At 28.5% G+C, this 18,807-nt stretch overlaps 1 protein-coding gene and 1 long non-coding RNA gene across 2 annotated transcripts; one reads left to right on the forward strand and one right to left on the reverse strand.

Annotated features, from left to right (window-relative positions):
• Window positions 1-1,372: 1,372 nt before the first annotated feature.
• Window positions 1,373-10,316, forward strand: Ahcy (adenosylhomocysteinase). The gene is made up of 9 exons (XM_016075222.4): window positions 1,373-1,503; window positions 1,722-1,912; window positions 2,055-2,183; window positions 3,486-3,585; window positions 4,559-4,671; window positions 4,763-4,970; window positions 6,781-6,989; window positions 9,239-9,433; window positions 10,134-10,316. The coding sequence occupies exons 1-9, from the start codon at window positions 1,476-1,478 to the stop codon at window positions 10,263-10,265; spliced, it is 1,305 nt and encodes a 434-aa protein (XP_015930708.1). The 5' UTR covers window positions 1,373-1,475; the 3' UTR covers window positions 10,266-10,316.
• Window positions 10,317-14,949: 4,633 nt separating this feature from the next.
• LOC122268895 (uncharacterized) lies at window positions 14,950-17,829 on the reverse strand. The gene is made up of 3 exons (XR_006224746.1): window positions 17,731-17,829; window positions 16,988-17,127; window positions 14,950-15,062 (listed from the first exon to the last, which is right to left on the reverse strand). It is a non-coding gene; the product is annotated as an uncharacterized LOC122268895 (long non-coding RNA).
• Between the last annotated feature and the right edge of the window lie 978 nt (window positions 17,830-18,807).

An 18,807-nucleotide genomic window follows, 5' to 3' on the forward strand; every position in this document is an offset into this window, starting at 1 on the left:
AATAATAACCTTCCTCGGTGTCTGAACGTCAAATAAAGGTAGAGAAGTAAAAAGACAATTCCCTGCTGATAAACTATTCAAATTATTGTTGTTTGCATGATAATCAATCACTATTTGTAGAAAGAAAAACAAATTACACACTTTATACAATAGAATATATTTATTTAAAAAATATATATAAGGCAATTTTGTTTATTTATAGTTTTTTTTAAGTACAATTTACAAAAAGTGAGGTCCTCAAGGGAGCCCCTGAGTGCCTGGCCCTCCGGCACTGCCCGGTGGTGCCCATTCGTAAAGACAATACTGGTTTTATTCTATGAATAATAAACTTGCTCTTTGTCTGAACGTCAAATAAAGGTAGAGAAGTGAAACGACAAACACAACAAAAAACCTCATACGTTTAAATTGGTTTAACCAATAGGGACACTGTAACAAATTTGAACAAGGAAATAAAAATGGGGAGATAAGCGAATTAATAAATCTTACTCTCGCATTTGTATAGAACCTAACTTCACTTTTGATGGCAAATTTTATCGAATGATTGATGGCTCAGCTATGGGTAATCCTCTCATCAGACCCTTAAGTGACCTTTGCTGTATATGCGTTATTTATCTATGTCAACGATTGCTTCAGTTTGGACAATGTTTATGTTCTCAACATTATGAATTCTATTGAGGGGATTATCACGTCCGGGTCAGCAATGAGGTGATTTATTTATTGACTATGCCAACCTTCATCTATCGAAAGATACCTCATGATAGAATCAAGTTAACATGTCTTATATACTAGTGACTTGGTATTAAATATTTATAGTGGTAGTTACGCCACATTATCGATTCTTGCATACAATTTATGTATGAAACAGAAAATAATAAGCGTTTGCTAATCTTTAGACGCTCTCATTATTTGTAATTGCCATAAATTTCTCACTAATGTTTATCAAAAACCACTTGCCGTTTCACTCCGCTCTCATAATAGTTGATCCCATGCTTCCAGCCAAAAGTTAGCTTGCTTTACGCACACTTGTTTGCCGTTCTTTCAAAGTTTGTTCAAATAGAATTCTTTAACTCAATTGAAGAGCTGCTTTACCTTAAAGTTATCTCTGTAGACCGCTGTTTTCTTTCTGATATTATCGACTCCAACTAATGTGATCGGTAGCGCGTAAATAGCATTCAGCAACAATGGCCCTTAAAACCTCGCTAATCACAGTTCATGATGACAATCAGAACTGCAAAAAGCGCATACAGTAAAAACGCTACCCAAGGGCCATTGAATAGCCGCTATCATCCAGGCCTCCAGCTAAGATGACAGGATTTCGTTGCGCGGACTTACTTCCACTTTCTCTTTATGCTTTTTTCTCTTCAAAATCAACTTTCAAACTGACCACACGTGTTTCACTGTTGCAGGCGCTTCAACTTGCCGGTTCAAGTAGCTATTTGTTTTAGATTTAAAGGAGTTAAAGAAAACTATTTGAAATGGGGGAAAAGTTAAACTACAAAGTTGGTAAGTTTAGCAAAATTTGTAACAAGCATTTATTCATATTTGCTATTAGTGTACTGTTATGTAACAATCAAAATCCCTCTTTCTATATAATAATTCTTACTAAAATTTTTAAGATATGATTTGTAACGCTATGTTGTATCTGCACAATTTATAACTTTATTTTAATAAATTTTTTTGTAGTTCTATAAATTATTTAATCCTTTTGTTTTATATTTTAGCCGACATTTCGCAGGCCGATTTTGGACGAAAAGAAATCATCATGGCTGAAAATGAAATGCCTGGATTAATGGCTCTCCGAAAAAAATATGGACCTTCAAAACCTTTAAAGGGGGCCAAAATTGCTGGTTGCTTACATATGACCATACAGACAGCTGTTTTGATTGAAACTCTTTTGGATCTAGGAGCTGAAGTAAGAAAAATTTGAACTTTATTTTAATTTTTTAAAATAGTTAGTGTTTTTTTTTTTTGCATACATAAATAATGTACATAAAAAACTTACATTGTCAAATCTATACTTGTTAACTTACTTGCATATCTTTAAAACTCTTTAGGTACAGTGGTCAAGTTGCAATATTTTTTCAACTCAAGATCATGCTGCTGCTGCCATAGCAAAACGAGGTGTGCCAGTATTTGCCTGGAAAGGTGAAACTGAAGAAGAATATATTTGGTGTATTGAACAGGTAAATTTTTTTCTAAATAATACATTTTTAGCCCTATTTTTTAGCTTTGTTAAATTTAGCAGTGTTCTGCGTGAAATAAAATATTAATTAATGTCGTGCTTTGTAGAGTCCTTATATACTTAGTTCCCAAGTATATTATAAAATTATCAGAAATTTTCTAATGGTCTCCATTTCAAATTTTGAACTGTTAATTTTAAAATTTCCTCTGAAAAGATATGTTAAGTTAACATATAAGTTGCATATATGCCAAGTTAATTATTATTTTTGTTAGCTGTAATTGTAATTATTTTTCCATTAAAACATTCTTAAGCTGCAATTTTGCCACTTTGTTTTATTTTTAAACTTGTGTGAAGTAGCTGGGTAATTTAAGCTGGCACAAACTAGAACTCAAAATGATGGGATTTTGAAGATTAGTAGGAAATAATCAAGGAACAAGATATAAAAAAGTAAAAAAAAAATTCAACAATAATGTAGATTACTACTTTGAAATTTCTAAACATTTTGAATTTAATTCAAATTTAGGAGTTTTTTATTATGTATGACTTATATTCTATTATTAATATATAAATAAGCTTGTTTAGCATATTATTTTAACACTGCCAGCCTTCTTCTAAAGAATCAAGATGATTTAAAATAATGATAATTGTTGACAAAATTTGGGCTATTATTGTTGTATAATTATTAAAATTTTGTGGCTAGTTCTTGTAAATCATAAGATGTACCTTGTGCCAAAAACATATTTTATAAAAATAGTCTTTATATAACTTCAATGATATTTCTTAAGTAATGAAGGTTAATTATGTAACCTTTAATTTTTTGTCATACAGTTTACTGAATTACTGTAGTCTATAGAATTTCTCCATTCATCTAAAGGTGACTATTGCTACGAGGTTTAACATTTCTAATAGGGGTCAATATTTTACTGGTTTTGACTAGTCTGCAAGGGAAAAGGAATCTGAGTAGAGAAACTATTTTCTTTTTAACTATCCTATTTCTTATTTCTATAGCAGCAAACTCCTTTAGATTTTGTGGTGATGAGAGTTCTTTCTATCGACAAACTTAAATCTGTTGTATTGCTCTTTGTGATACATATTTAAAATATTTTATAAGATTCATTAAAATTAAAAGTAATTTGAATTTGCATTATTAAAACTTTTATTTTAGTGTGTACATCATACAATTAAACTTTTCTTAGCATAATTTTTGCTATTTGACATATTTTTGATCGATAAGTGTTGTTTTGGCTGCAATAAATTAAAGAGTAAAGACAATATTGACTTAATCACTCGTATTTTATTGTAGACCATTGTTTTTGCTGATGGTCAGCCTTTAAATATGATTCTTGATGATGGTGGAGATCTCACTGCCTTAGTTCATGAAAAATATCCTCAATATCTTTCTGGTAAGTATCTAATTGTTATTGCACCTTCTACTCAATGTTTTAAAGCATTTTGTATTCAATTTGATTTTTTAGTTGACCTTGATGAAAGATTCTTTAAATCAATTAAAAAAAATAGTGCAAATCCTCAATATACAAACTTTTTTTTTAAAAAAAAAAGTAGTGTGTTTTATTAATCATGATTTGTGATTTAATTGAATGAATTGGAACTATTTGTAGCTTGCAAATAATGAAATTATAAATCTTAATTTCCAATGTGTTGCTATTTCAAATAACAATTTGCATGGATTTACATGCAGCATCAGAAAAATCTGAAGTTTCCAGCATTTTTATTTTGTATTTGCATTTATTCCACTTTTTTTAAGAATCTACTTCAAATATTTTAATTCCCGCTTGACTTTTTGATTGAGGAAAAATTATATTTTGTATGTTTTATGATAGTTTCACTTATAATTCAATGTATTTTAGTCTTTGATTTCAAAATTTTAATTCCTCAAGGATTAGAATCTGCTTTATTGCATGAATTGTAAATGCTATTTAATATTTTGGGTTTAGCTGTTAAACCCAGAATATATAACTAATATGAACTATAGCAAAATTTAATTTTAAAATTTTATTATATTTCCATAATTTTGATTTATATTAATATATGTTCTTTTTATATTTTATTAGTACTGTGATAAGAATAATATTAAGGCAAGGAAATTTTCATTAAATATTTTTAAACTTATAATATTGATGCAAAAATTTTTTTTTTTTAAATTAGTAAAGAGTGTGCATGTAGTTTTTGTAATGAAATTTTTTCCCATAGCATTTTAAATTAGAATTATTTACTTAAACATATGTAACTGTTTATTATAAAAGTTATCATGATAAAAGTTTTTCTTTTCCACATGATGGAAGAAAATGTTTTATTACATAATATTATTTGAACTCATGTTTTGTTGACAAAAGGATTAATTTATATAAAATTTAGGTATTCGAGGTATTTCGGAAGAAACCACTACAGGGGTTCATGCTTTGTATAAGTTACTCAAGGAAGGAAAACTTAAGGTCCCTGCCATAAATGTCAATGATTCTGTCACCAAGGTGATTTTCTTGTAAAAATTATTTTGTCAATATTTCAGTTTAAAGTCATGAAATCTTTCAACAACCTTATCCTTACTCAATTTTTTTCTAGAGTAAATTTGATAATTTGTATGGTTGTCGAGAATCGTTGGTGGATGGTATTAAGCGTGCCACTGATATTATGATTGCCGGTAAAGTCTGCGTTGTTGCAGGCTATGGTGATGTTGGCAAGGGTAGTGCTGCTTCATTAAGAGCACTTGGAGCTAGAGTTATCATTACTGAAATTGATCCAATTAATGCTTTGCAAGCTGCAATGGAAGGTTTGATTTTTATATTTACTTTGTATTTAAAATCAATGACTTATTGAATTTAAAAATATTTTTTACGGGTATTTCAGTTTTATCATTGTTAATTATTATTCATAATTACAGAGCTACAAAAATTTTATTAATTTTACTAGGAACGATAGAGGGTTTTATAAATATTTCAAATTATTGAATGGATTAATACTAGGATGGATTTTCTTATATTCTACTGAACTTTTAAAAAATTTTCTATACAAGCTACAATGGAATATTGTTTTTATATTCAATTTGTATTAAAGATTAATAAACGAGTCAAATTTAATTTTCCTATACCATAGATTGTATTATTGAAATTATGAGAAACAAGGTTTTCAACATTGGTCATTTGTAAATGCTAGTTATTTGTTCTTTAAAAATATTTAAATACACCACATTTTAAAATTAAAAATTTCTACATACCACAAAAATAGCTTATATATGTATATTTATATATATATGTATAAAACTTTATTAGGTATTGTTTTTTTTTTACTAGATATTAAGCCTAGTTGATAGGTTTAATAAATGGTTTTAACACTAGACTTGTAAAGATTAGTTCTAATAGAATTTTAAGAAGTGTTGAATAAATTTCAGTTACAAAGTATCAAATATGTTTAAATATTAGTATTAGTTATTCTGTTTTGTTCAAATTAATGCTTAAAGTGAAATATATTTTTCCTGTTCGATTTGGCATTATGTAATGGTTATAATTTGACCTTTATTTTTATTTTATTATTTTTTTAAATCTAGCTTCTTTTTTTTTTTGGTTTATTTAAATAGAATTTGAGAGTGTCATTAATTGTTTTAAAATTTTGCATGTTTTTAAGCTTTCATGCATGCTTTAGTAAGTTTTTACTCCAGTTAGTGTCCCTGAAACTTTTTTTTAATTAAATTAAGCTCAAAATCATTTTACAATATTTTGTAAAATTAAGATTCCATTGTTATAATTGAAGTTGAGTCAAGTGAAGTTGTTATTATTAATATTGAAAATCTCATAAAAATGTCAAACCCTCTACTAAACTATTTGTTATAAGTGGCTTGTTTGAAAAGGTATAACTAGAAGAGCTAAATCTTTAAAGGCACTATTTGACAGTTGCTTTCTGGATTAGGACATTTTCAATATTTTTGCATTAATATTTGTGAAGCCTTAAAGATTTAGTTAATAGTGAGCTAACATGTGAAAATTTTATCACTCTTATGGTTTCTGCAATTAAGATCCCCCCCCCCCCTCTCGAGAATCTATTCATTTCGTGTTTTGTGTTTTTAGAAAACGAAATAGTTACAAATATGAGTTAGATAATGTGTAACTAATTGCAAAATGGAAATATACGTGAAATATTGCAAATAAAATTCTTGCCTCTTAAAGGAAAAACAAGAATTACATTTCCATGTTTGCTATTATAGTCAAAGTAACTTGAGAATTCTTAAACTATTTTAAATACTTCATTATGTTGCTAAAATACTTCATTGTGTTGTAAAATACTTCATTAAAAACCTATGGAATAAAAATAAAGTAATTAAATGTCTTGAAAAGATATTTATTGTTAAGGCTACAGAAACTATTTTTTACTGTGATGTCATGCAGCTAGGAACACGTTAGAATTTGTTTAAGTATTTTTTTAGCATTGAAAGCTTAAAAAACCAAATTATTATGATGCACTTTATATTTGACTTTTCACTGACTTGTGACTTTTTTATTTTTCACTTTTTAAGGTAACTATAATGTAGTATGTTATATGGGAATAAAAATGTAATGTTAGTAAAATATTTGGTATGTATTCTTTAGGTTATGAAGTTACTACAATGGAAGAAGCTTGTACTAGACATGCACAAATTTTTGTGACAACTACTGGGTGCAGCGGTATTATTCGTGGTGAGCACTTCATGGCGATGAGGAATGATTCCATTGTATGTAACATTGGACACTTTGATTGTGAAATTGACAAAAAATGGCTTGATGCTAATGCAGTGGAGAAAGTCAATATCAAACCCCAGGTAAATGTGCTATATATTGTTTGTATATAAAGTTTCAATCTTTTTTTTTTAAAAATTATTAGTCAAGTTTCTAAAGATTGAAGTATCAATTTGCTTTCTGCCCAATAATTTAAATTAAATTCTCATGAGTATATAAATATTTTTGTCACATTTTTATTTATTAAAATAGTTAATTTCTTTTAATGGAAATGTTGCTCTTTTGTTCTTTAAACATCTTTAAATTATAAATTATATAAATTAAATTTGGTTGGTCACACATACAATAGTACAAACACGTAACTACAAGTGCCCCTTTCCAATTACTGCAACCCTTCATTTATAATGACCAGTGTGCGAAGTGTCATTTTCTAATTCGAGGTATTTTAACATTCTTTAAAGCTTCTGAACCGAACCATTCACTGTAATATGGCAACCGAAGATTTTAATTTTTTTTTTAATTCCAAGAAAATTACTTCAAAAATAGGTGTTGAGCATTTTTAAACATCAAATGATTTTTCTATTTAAAATGAATCAATGAATAGTGAAAATCTTCAGGAGATGATTTAATCAACTATTGTTTTTCATCTTACTGTTCAATAAGCATTCAATTTTGTGAATTCTCTATAAAAAGAGAAAGAGTGACAGGACCATCTATTCTTATTCTAGGTGTAGTCTATAGTCAAAAAAATAGTGGAATATTGATTGCTTTACTTTATAGAGAATTTGATGTTTATATTGCATTTTAGTGTGGAAATCAGTCTCCTTATTCATTCACAACATTGAAAAATTTCTTTGCAGAGGGTTCAATAACTCATCTATCATATTTTACATGTTTGATTCACTCTTCGTGAAGTGCTGCAGTGAGTGCTTTATATGGCCAATAAGGCATGTGATATTTGTTGCATTTTCTTAACTTTATTTTTGTTTCAAAGTGTTTTAGGTGGATGGCTGTTCATAATGCTTTGTCAATACTTTGAACCGAAGGAATAGTGTTTTTGTCAAAATAAGTCTTAATTTAGAGTTTTGAGTAAATGTTCGCTACAGCATCTTACATTATAATATCCATTTTCAGTGGGCCAATAGTGGTTGTTATATTGAGCCTCAACTGCATCAGAAATTTTTTATATCTACCTAGTAATAATTTTGCTAGTACTCACTGTTACCCCTGAGCTTATAGGAAATTCATTTATGTAATATCTTCATGGGTTAATTACATTTCTCCTCACATTTTTATTTGCAGCAAATCTTTACAATGCAAACTTTGAGACCTAAGGCTTTGAGTTCTATGGAATTTTGTGTTATATAAGTTATTTCACTTTACTTCACAAATATGCAAACTGAATATGGCAATATTAGTCGGAAACAGATCAATCTTAAAATGCTTTAAAATTATTTCTAGATACGAATAATTAAAAGCAGTGTGTACTTAAGTTTTTATTTTTTGCAGAAAAAAAATTCAATTTTCTGCTTATTAGAGTTGATAGCAACTTTTCGTTTGCTTGGCTTTTGAAATTCTAAGCTCTCTAATGTTAAAACCTAATGTTAAATTTAACCTCGCGAAAATTAATAGTTATTATAGAAATTTCTTCACTGCAAGTTAAATTGTTGTCACCCACAAAGCTAGTGTGGTTAATAGAGAAATGTAGTTTATAGAATTTTATTAAATGCAGATCTTAAACAGTATTACAAAGTTTTGTTTGTATTTTGTAAGTTAATACAAGTTATCTTCAAAGTGGTAGGGAAATGACCATCGAATTAACAATTCTAAGCAGAGATATTTTTATTTTGCCAGATCTTGAAACGTTTCGTCCAATGGGTTAAAAACATTTAAACATTTCATCCAATCCAGGTTTAAAAAATTATTGTTTTGGATAGATCTTTTAATTTTTTACACTTTATTGACTTAAACAATAATCTGCAGCATAACAACTCTTACTGCAACATAAATTATCTTATGTGCTTCAAGTTAGAGATAAGATTGTTTTACTTTATCATTCATAGAACATTACATACTCTATGAAAAAATTGACAAAAATGACAAACCTTAAATCACTTGTCCATTACAAAAATTGTTTAACCTCTTAAATAAATCCTTTGCACTCTGCAACTTCTCATACAATAGATAACTGTTACTTGATGAACTTTTGTCACTATAAGTTGCTAAAAATTATGCAGTAGATAAAAATACTTGCTGAAAAGTAATTTTACATGATGTATGTTTGTCATTTTGGATCCAAATAACCTTTTTAAAAGAATATAATTATTTCTAGGTTGATAGGTACAAGCTTTCAAATGGCAATCACATCATTCTCCTGGCTGAAGGAAGACTAGTCAATTTAGGTTGTGCAACTGGTCATCCCAGTTTTGTCATGAGTAACTCTTTCACTAATCAAGTGATGGCTCAGATTGAATTGTGGACTAAACCAGAAAGTTATCCCATTGGAGTTTACTTTTTGCCAAAGAAGGTAATATTTAGAATATTTCACTTTTTACATTTTTTACACGACAATATCGGATACTAAAATTCTAAGTAAAATGTTTTATGCTAAATTATAATTTTTTTAGGGAAAAAATTAGTATGATGTTGTAATTGTTAGTAGTACATGTTTCGAAATTGAAAAAGAAAATCAACGAATTAAATTTTATTTCTAATCTAAGAATGGAGATCATTAATCTATATATTTCTTTTTGGAAAGTGTGATGGAATTAAACAATATTAAGAATAGGTGATGAAAACTTTAATTCTAGGTGTTAAAATTGAAATGTTTTGAAACTCTCAGATTTGCCATAAATTTTTGTTTAAAAAAATTGCTTTATTAGCTCATAGCTACTTTTGTTCTAGATAAGTTCTAAAATTCCGAAATAAAAATTATTTTAGTCTTAAAAGATATGGTATAGGTGATTTTAAGCAAGGTATGTTTGTATACCTATTTTTATGGTGTGAAAAGAAGTAAGAGTAATCATTTTAATTGAAACTCATGCAAATTTATGATTAGTGGTATGTATTAGTGCTATTTATTTTTAGTAATTTTCTAAAAAATTTCTAAAATTTTATTGTCAAAGTTGATCCTTTTTTAGGCTAATTAAAATTCTCGAACTACATGTTTTTGAAATTTCTGACATTGTTTTAATTGTTTATATTAAATGCAAATACTTTCGTTTCAGCTTGATGAAGAAGTTGCTGCTCTCCATCTTGAACATTTGGGTGTAAAGCTAACCAAATTAACTCCAAACCAAGCTAACTACTTATCATTAAATCAAGACGGACCTTTTAAGCCAGATCATTATAGATATTAGTGAATTTAGTTTATTCTATGAATAAAGAACAATAAATTTATTTTTATACAACTTGTCTGTCTTTGTTTTGCTATAATTTTTTAAAACAAAATTTACATAAATACTGGAGAAAATGTTCTCACAAAAAAGCGCAAAATGAGTGTTAAATCTTGATTCTCTATTCATATTCAGTTGGCCTTGAGACGAAGTATTGACTGCAAAAAACCAGAATCCAACAAATAAGTTTCCTCAAAACTAAGTTACGAGATGGAAAAAAAATTCAACTGTGGTATGTAGTAACTAGAGCCCGGATTTTGATGACCTAAGAAATCTCAACTAATGCCCTTAAAAAATGCGAAAAATGCCCTTAAAAAGTGCAAAAAATGCGAAAATTGCGCTAAAAATGCCTTATGACATGACTTAAATAAAGTAAAAATATCGTTCTAAAACAATGTTTTACTCTTTAAAATTATGAGTCATTTCAAAAACTATAAAGCTGTGCAATACTTGTTCTACGTTCATTAAAGTTTGAAAAATATGTCTTATATCCTAAAATAACAAAAAAAAACGAAAAATATATTGACATCAAAACATTTTAATTTTGTATAGAAACTTTAATGAATATAACAACTTACATCTAATATTACTAAATATCAGAATTACATTGGATTATTAAATTATTTTCGATATTTTGAAATGTAAACGAGCGTCTCTTGTCTGAAAGTAAAATTTTATAACTGGAGAAGCTTCTTTCAATGTACTGATGTTAATAGTGAGTACTTGACAAAGACGGTCTCACTTACTGACAATTCTTCTTCAATTTGAAAAGTTGTTGCTTTACCTGTTAGTATCCTAGAGATTTTCTTCATTGTTTGGAAGCCAGTGTTCTTCTCCAAAACTTTGTTCAATTTAGCTGCTACACTTTGTCCTATTTTTCCCCTTGCTTTTTGCAACACTCGACTCAGTACATCAATATAATTTATTGCATTGCTAAGTTCGAGTTCTTGTTTCTCCAAGCTTGTAATTGTCGAGGACACAATAGCAAAGTTAGACTTGATAAATGCTAAATTTCCTTTGATTTTATCAGAAGCAAACACGTTTAGCGCTATCTTAATTGATGCAGCATCTTCTGAATCAAATTTACTGACGATAGACATCACTATCTTAAAATTTTCACTGTAGTATACGCATGCATCCAACCAGGTACCCCATCGTGTGATTACTGGTTTAGGGGGCAAAGCTGACTAGGAGCAAATGTTTTGAAACATTCTTTGAGAGTTACAATATGAAATGTAAAATTATGAGACAAATCTTGCATTTCATGTAATAAAAATACCCCAAAAAATAATAAAAATTGGAAAAAATTAACAAAAACCTTAAAAAATGTTTTAAAATGCAAAATACACCCCAAAATTTTTAAAAAAAATGCCCTATAAATCTAAAAAAATGCTCTAAAGGACGAAAAATGTCCAAAAATGCAAATGTCATCAAAATCCGGGCCTTAGTTATTACTAAGGCCCGGATTCTAGGCCTTAGTAATAACTAAGGCCCGGATTTTGATGACATTTGCATTTTTGGACATTTTTTGTCTTTTAGAGCATTTTTTTAGATTTATAGGGCATTTTTCTTTAAATTTTGGGGCGTATTTTGCATTTTTAAAAGTTTTTTTGTTAATTTTTTTCAATTTTTTATCAATTTTCATTATTACACTGGCTTCCAAACAATGAAGAAAATCTATAGAATATTAACAGGTGAAGCAAAATCTTTTCAAATTGAAGAAGAATTGTAAGTAAGTGAGACCGTCTTTTTCAAGTACGCACCTATAACATCAGCATAAAGAAGCTTCTGCAGGAATGAAAATTTACTTTCAGACAAGAGACGCTCGTTTACATTTGAAATTATCAAAAAACATTTAATAATCCAATGTAATTCTGATATTTAGTAATATTATGAGATGGAAGTTGTTATATCCATTAAAGTTTCTATACAAAATAAAAATATTTTGGTGTCAATATATTTTCCTTTTTTTTGTTATTTTAGGATATAAAACATTTTTTTAAAACTTTAATGAAGTATTGCATTGCTTTATATTTTTTAAATGACTCATAATAATTTTAAAGACCGAAATATTTTTTTAATTCAATATTTTTGCTTTATTTAAGGCATTTTTTGCGCAATTTTTGCATTTTTGGCTCTTTTTAAGGGCATTTTTTGCACTTTTTAAGGGCATTAGTTAAGATGTTTTAGGTCATCAAAATCCGGGCTCTAGTAATAACTAAAGAACAAATATTCCCATCCTCTTGGGTGACAGTAATTTTTTAATAATAGTTACACTGAATTTCAGTCGAATTATTTCTGGATAAGTTAGCAAAGCTCCTGGCAATATATAGTAAGTAGTGTTGATTTAACTGCATTATTAGACGGCTAAAAAAAGTATTTAATAACTTTCGAGCCAATGATGGGATTTTCAAAAGCTTTTGGGTTACGGGACTAATCTTAATATGCTAATAAATTAGTGCCGACGATATTTTAAGATACAAAATCAGACCTAATTTAATGATTATTTTTTTCTCCTACCCCGTGCGAAGAAATAGTATTCAACTAGAATACATGATAAAGTAACAAAATAAATGTCTCTAAAGATAACTAAATTAAAAGAAGCATGAGGGAGTTGTACATATTTTTCATAGAAAATCTAAAAATTCGTTGCTGAGAATTCTTTTCTGGATAAAGCTCAAAATGTGCGTCTTAAGAAAACGGACACAGCTCAAAACGCATGCTTTAGAACATGGGTATATAGCTCGCATGTTTTTGAATGTAACTTTTGTGAATACATTTTAATGTAATTTTTTCTGAAAATATTTAAAATTTTGTATTTTATCTTGAAATATTTTAGACATTTTCACATGAAAAATTTTAAGGCACAACTTTAGTAATTTTCTTCATTTCAGAATTTAATTAGAGTATACTGTAATCTTAATCCTCAAAAGTAGTATTTAGAAACCTTGTCCAAAATACTGTAAAAAATGCTAACTTTAAGGTCAAATACAGTGCGCCATAAAAAAAAAAACTGATAACTTTGATTAAATGATCGAATCTGCTCGCTCTCGGACTCAATCTTAGTAGTTCGAAGGGGAGACTTCAAACAGGCTAATTAATAAATGCAGATGCTATTTTAAGTTAAAAATTAGACACAAACGTACTTTCCCTGAATAATCACCTTTTTTTGTGCCAGATTCAGAATATAGAGAATAGTTACAATTTACAATCTGGGAAATATGGTGCGAATAGTTTGATCAGGTGAGCACCCTTACTGAAAAATCTAGGTATTTTTCAAAGGTACGATTGAGGTTGTTATTTAAATACGTCATTGGGTTGAAAAGGGTGCAAGTGAATACCTTAAATATTCCTCCAGAGGTATCCAACCTGAGATAATTCATGTGTGGAGAGGAAGATATTTAATACTTTAAGGTGTTTCGTTTTCAACCTTAAGGTTATTATTTATCAACCTGAAGTATATTTTTTTTACACCCGCGGAAGAATTTATTCAACAGTCTCAGGTGTTTCATTTAACACTTCAGGTTATTCTGGATCTACCTCAAGTGTATTTTTTGACCGTTGGATAGGTTGTTTTTAATGAACGTGAGGTGTTCGATGTTCTACTTTAAGTTATTACTTTTCAACCTCAGGTCTAAATTTATTTAGTTGTTGAGGTATTTATTTATCTACCATTTTACACTTCTGGTTATTATAAGTCAACCACAAGTGTATTTTTTGACACTTAGAAAGGTTATTTTTTATGGATGGTGTTTTCAATAGAAATGTAAACAATAACAATCTCGAGCTCGGGACCTACTCCAGTTCCGGTTAAAAAGTTTGCAGCTGCTTACTACATGTTATTCTGATAGGCGATGTTTTCAAACGGATAATTTTGTTTTCAATAAAAGAAATAAACTAGATAATTTCTGAGCTCAAATCTGCCGTATTTCATAAGATATTAATGTTATTATGTAATTCTGGGGAGTTTGGAGTGAAAATTTGTTTTAGTTATTTTGTTATTTATTATTAAAAAAGGTGACATGGTTGCTAGATTTTGAATAACTCGCTTTTTTTGGCAGTCTTGATTTGGCCTCTTTCCATTTGTTTATTACTGTTTGTTCGTGTTGCAAGCTGTGCACCATCTTACGTTAGTGTTAACACTTTTAGTATTGTAAACAGTATTGTTAGCATTGTAAACATAAGTAATAAGTAATCAAATGCATTGTTTGCAAGAATCTCAAAACACAATGATGCCAAATGGCTTTAAAATACAACTGAAACAGTAACCCGGGAATTTAGGCAATCCCGAGCTTGCAGCGCTCCCTAGTGTAGAAAACACCATCCATTAGCGTGAGGTGTTCCATGTTCTACCTTAGGTTATTATTTCGTAACCTCAAGTATAGATTTTTGTATTTTTAGAAGTATTAATTTATCAACCTAAGATGCGACATTTTACACTTCAGGTTTATACAGCTATACAGCTGTTTTTGTTTAATACTTACGAAGGTTTTAATAAATTCAATTAAATCATCTTGAAATGACACTTTTAGGCGATTTTTACAGTTAAGAAAAATTATTTGTGGGAACTCACATTTTAATAAGATAGATGTCTAAGGTGCTTGAATTTTTAAAGCTATAAAACTGCAAATTTGAATAATTAGTCTGCTGAAATTAAAAATACTTTTATTTAAAACTAAAATTTAATTTTTTTTTACAATCCAACAAAATAATTTTGAATATTCATTCTGTCTACCAGTTGAAACTTGAAAGTATTGGAACCTAGAAGAAGAAAGAATATGAATTAGTAAGAAAGTCATATTTACAATAATAGTGGTAGGTTTTAAAATATTAGAATTTTTTTTTTCTTCTTGATTTAAATTATCTGGATGAAAGTAGTGTTCTTCCTTTTCTGATAAATGGCATTCCACTTCTATCATTTCTATTCAATCCATCGTAGCTAAAAGCGTTTAAAAGTGGGACAGGTACTCAGGGCTGGATTAGGTCAGACTAGACCATGGCCTGGGGCACCCAGTGATTAGGAGCCCCCTTAAAAAAATTTTTTTGAAAATAAATTTAAAAAAATTGAGAAAAACAATAATTTTTTAGAAAAAAAGTCAGTTTCAAATATATATTAATAAAATACGATGATATTTTTTAGTTCTTATTTAACAAAAAAAAGTCAAATTTAGTTTATTATTATTTATTTTAATTTTAAATATGCTTTCTTAAATGAAAAGATATATAAATACTTTTATATTTGAATAAATACAAAATATACGAGAAAAAAAGAATTTAATCTAAGGGCCCCAAAAATTTGAATGGCCTAGGGCCCCGAGTACGCTTAATCCGGCCCTGCAGGTACCACAAAATAAAACAGATTGAAGAAAGTACTACCATTAACAACCTTTACAGAAATTCAAATAGATAATTTCAATCTTATTAGGAAGTTTTCATACTTTTTATTTTCCCATAATTGAACCTACATTTTTTTACAAATTTGATAATTAGATTTTCTTTCTTTTTTTCTTACAAATCTTTAAACTCAATAAGACTAGTCTACATTTTTAAACTTTTTCTCAGACTTCATGAAACCAATAGCTTTTTAACTCGTTGAATGCCATTGGGGTCACCGGTGATCGGCCCTGAGTTTGTTCGTAGCGCCATGGGGATCACCGGTGACCGGCTAAGCCAAGATTATTAGAAACACATAATTCTAGTAAATTTTTAATTTTTTTTATATTATTATCGTTACCAAAATGGTTTGAAGAAATTAAACCAATGCATACAGGGAAAATCTTTTTGGTCAGTCGTGCAAGCCATGCAAAATTAGCGTTGCATTCAACATGTTAATAAATTTTTGACGCTGATTTTGAAAAGGACTTCCGTTATTGTCAATCACATCAGAATTTCGTTAAAAACAGCTATTTTAATCAATGTAATCAAGAATAAACAATCGTTTAGTTACATAAAATGTTTAAGTTAGGTGCGAATTTTTATGTATTTTTTACACCCAATCATATAAAATTAACCATAAGTTGATATAAGCATATGTTTTAAAGTTGCGAGCAATTTTATGTGAGGAAAATGTTTAAGAGAGAATGATTTTAAATGATTTTAAAAGAAGTTGAGTAAAATATTTCCTATAAACTTATAATATCGAGCAGAATAAAACTGCTTGATAGTTGCTACAAACATTTGCTTAAATATGAAAACAAATCTTTGGATGGAATTTTAAAAAAATGCATATAGCTTTCAAACAATAAATGCTTTTATTTGCTATTGATTTTTATTCAATGCAGCATTTAAATTACATAAACAATACTGACTTATTTCTAAAAAATTTAAGATTTCCGAAATTCGCTAATCTGAAATCGAAATTCGCTAATCTCATTCGAAAATCTTTAAGTAGTGAACCATAAGCAGCAGCATAAAAAAGCTCATAACCTTGAAACAAATTGTTATATAAACTTGAAATTGGGTTTTATTGAATTCTTCTTAATATTCTAATAAGTAATTACAATCTGCTTAGCAGATAATTAACATGGATAAATTGCGAAAAAATAACATGTAGTGAAAAATAACAGTTATGTGGTCGAACATAAAAAAGTGAGCTAGTACAGTTATTAATTTTCAATTATCAAATGTCAGACAAACTATTGTCATCAACAATTTCATTAATTCAGTAGTTAATTATGAGAGATTACTTTTTCTTTTTTGTATAAATTCTGAACTATTTCACAGGGGAAGGCTGGGCAGTAGCTAGCTAGCCACTTCTTCCTTGTTGCTGCACATGTGCTATTTAAGGTCATCTCAGCAATATCAGGGAACTACTAGTCGATAAGTTCTGTAATTATATATTTATATTTTACAAAAAAAAAAAAAAAAAGTCACATGCTAATCAGCTTTAAAATGCAGTGCTATTTACATATTTTCATTCATAAACAACAATATAAACTTTGCATATTGTTGTTTAGGAGTGAAAACAGGTATCCAAGCAAGCGATCAGCATACAAATGTAGCAGAATTTCAAAGCAAAATTGCTATTTTAAAAATATTTCAATTTTCAATGATTTATTTGAAAGAGAAATGAACATTTCATTCAATTAATCAGCTTGCATACTATACTGCTACGTTAAAACATATACATTAAAAAAAAAAAATAAAGAAAATAGTTATATTTGAGTAAATAGCAAACAATAAAATATACTGTGCGTAACCTGCTGTAACGATTCACCAATAACGTTACCCTAAACAGCGACGAGAAATATTCTGATTATTCTCTTATTGCTAAGTCTACAACAATAGCCTCTAAGAATATCCTCTGACTTTAATTATTTAAGATCAGGAAGCTTCTTTAAAAGAAAAACAATAAAACTTAAGTTTGAAAATTGAAGCATAATTGATTAAAAATGATAAAACTAAATTAATAAATGTCAAATACACTTACCGAATTTCGCATAGACATTCGATTGTCAACACACACGCCATTCGCCGGCTCGCACGGAAATCTGGGAAGGGAGCTAGTTAATATAAAGTGTACTTTAAACTTTAAACAACCTCAAAATGAGCGGAAGTGTATGTAAAACAACCTCGTACACCTCAATTACGACCTTCATGAGGCATAATTTTCATGGTTGTTTTCTCATCAACCTCAAATATACCTCAAAACAATCTCAAATATATCTTAAATTTTCGTTAGGGCAGTCCACAGTTTGGACTTTTCATGTCACTTGTACTTTTTGCGTATTTCGCCATATCTCGAGAACTTTTTTAGTGAATTGAAAATTTTTTGCGCACAATTCCATGCAGAACTAGTAACTTTAGTAGTTAGAACTAGTAACTAGTATTTAACGCTTAATAAATTATTATTTTATTTAATAATAATAAAAAAAAATTAAATTGTAATGCATACAATTTCTAACATAATTCTGAAGAATGTAATTTTACACGACAAAATGCGAAATCGGTCGAATATTTTTAAAATTCAATTTTCAGGAACTATTCCACCGATTTTACGCAAATTTTGTATTTTATACAAAATTTCATTCTTTAAAATAATGTAAAAAATTGTATACCTTACAATTGAACATTTTCCCCACTAGTAAATAAGTACGTTTTTTGAATCTGATTTCGTAACATAAAATATCGTCTGCACTAATTAGTTAGTATATTTGAGGTCAACCCTTCCAACCATTAAGATTAAGTTCTAGTACGTAAAAATCTGATTTTAAGATTAAAATTTATTTAGGGTGGTCCGTTTTTTTATATTTTGCACGCTGTATAACGAACACTGTTTTATCGCAATTTAATTAATTAATTTATTTTTTGTTAGTAATGGCTCATTTCTCATTAAAAATTCGTAAATGTTTGAACTTATGCTGCGGTTTTTTTAAAAATCCAAACCGCATAGTCTATATTTAATGTTCTTCGAGGCATATAACGTTCTTTCTATTCTTATCAAACCTTTCGTTACTTTTGCTCACAAATTTACAAATGTAATCAAATGGTATCCTTCCACGTCTTG

This window comes from Parasteatoda tepidariorum, chromosome 1 (assembly GCF_982258835.1).
Source record: "Parasteatoda tepidariorum strain Cologne lab strain chromosome 1, Ptep-v5.0, whole genome shotgun sequence".
Lineage (NCBI taxonomy): Eukaryota > Metazoa > Arthropoda > Arachnida > Araneae > Theridiidae > Parasteatoda > Parasteatoda tepidariorum.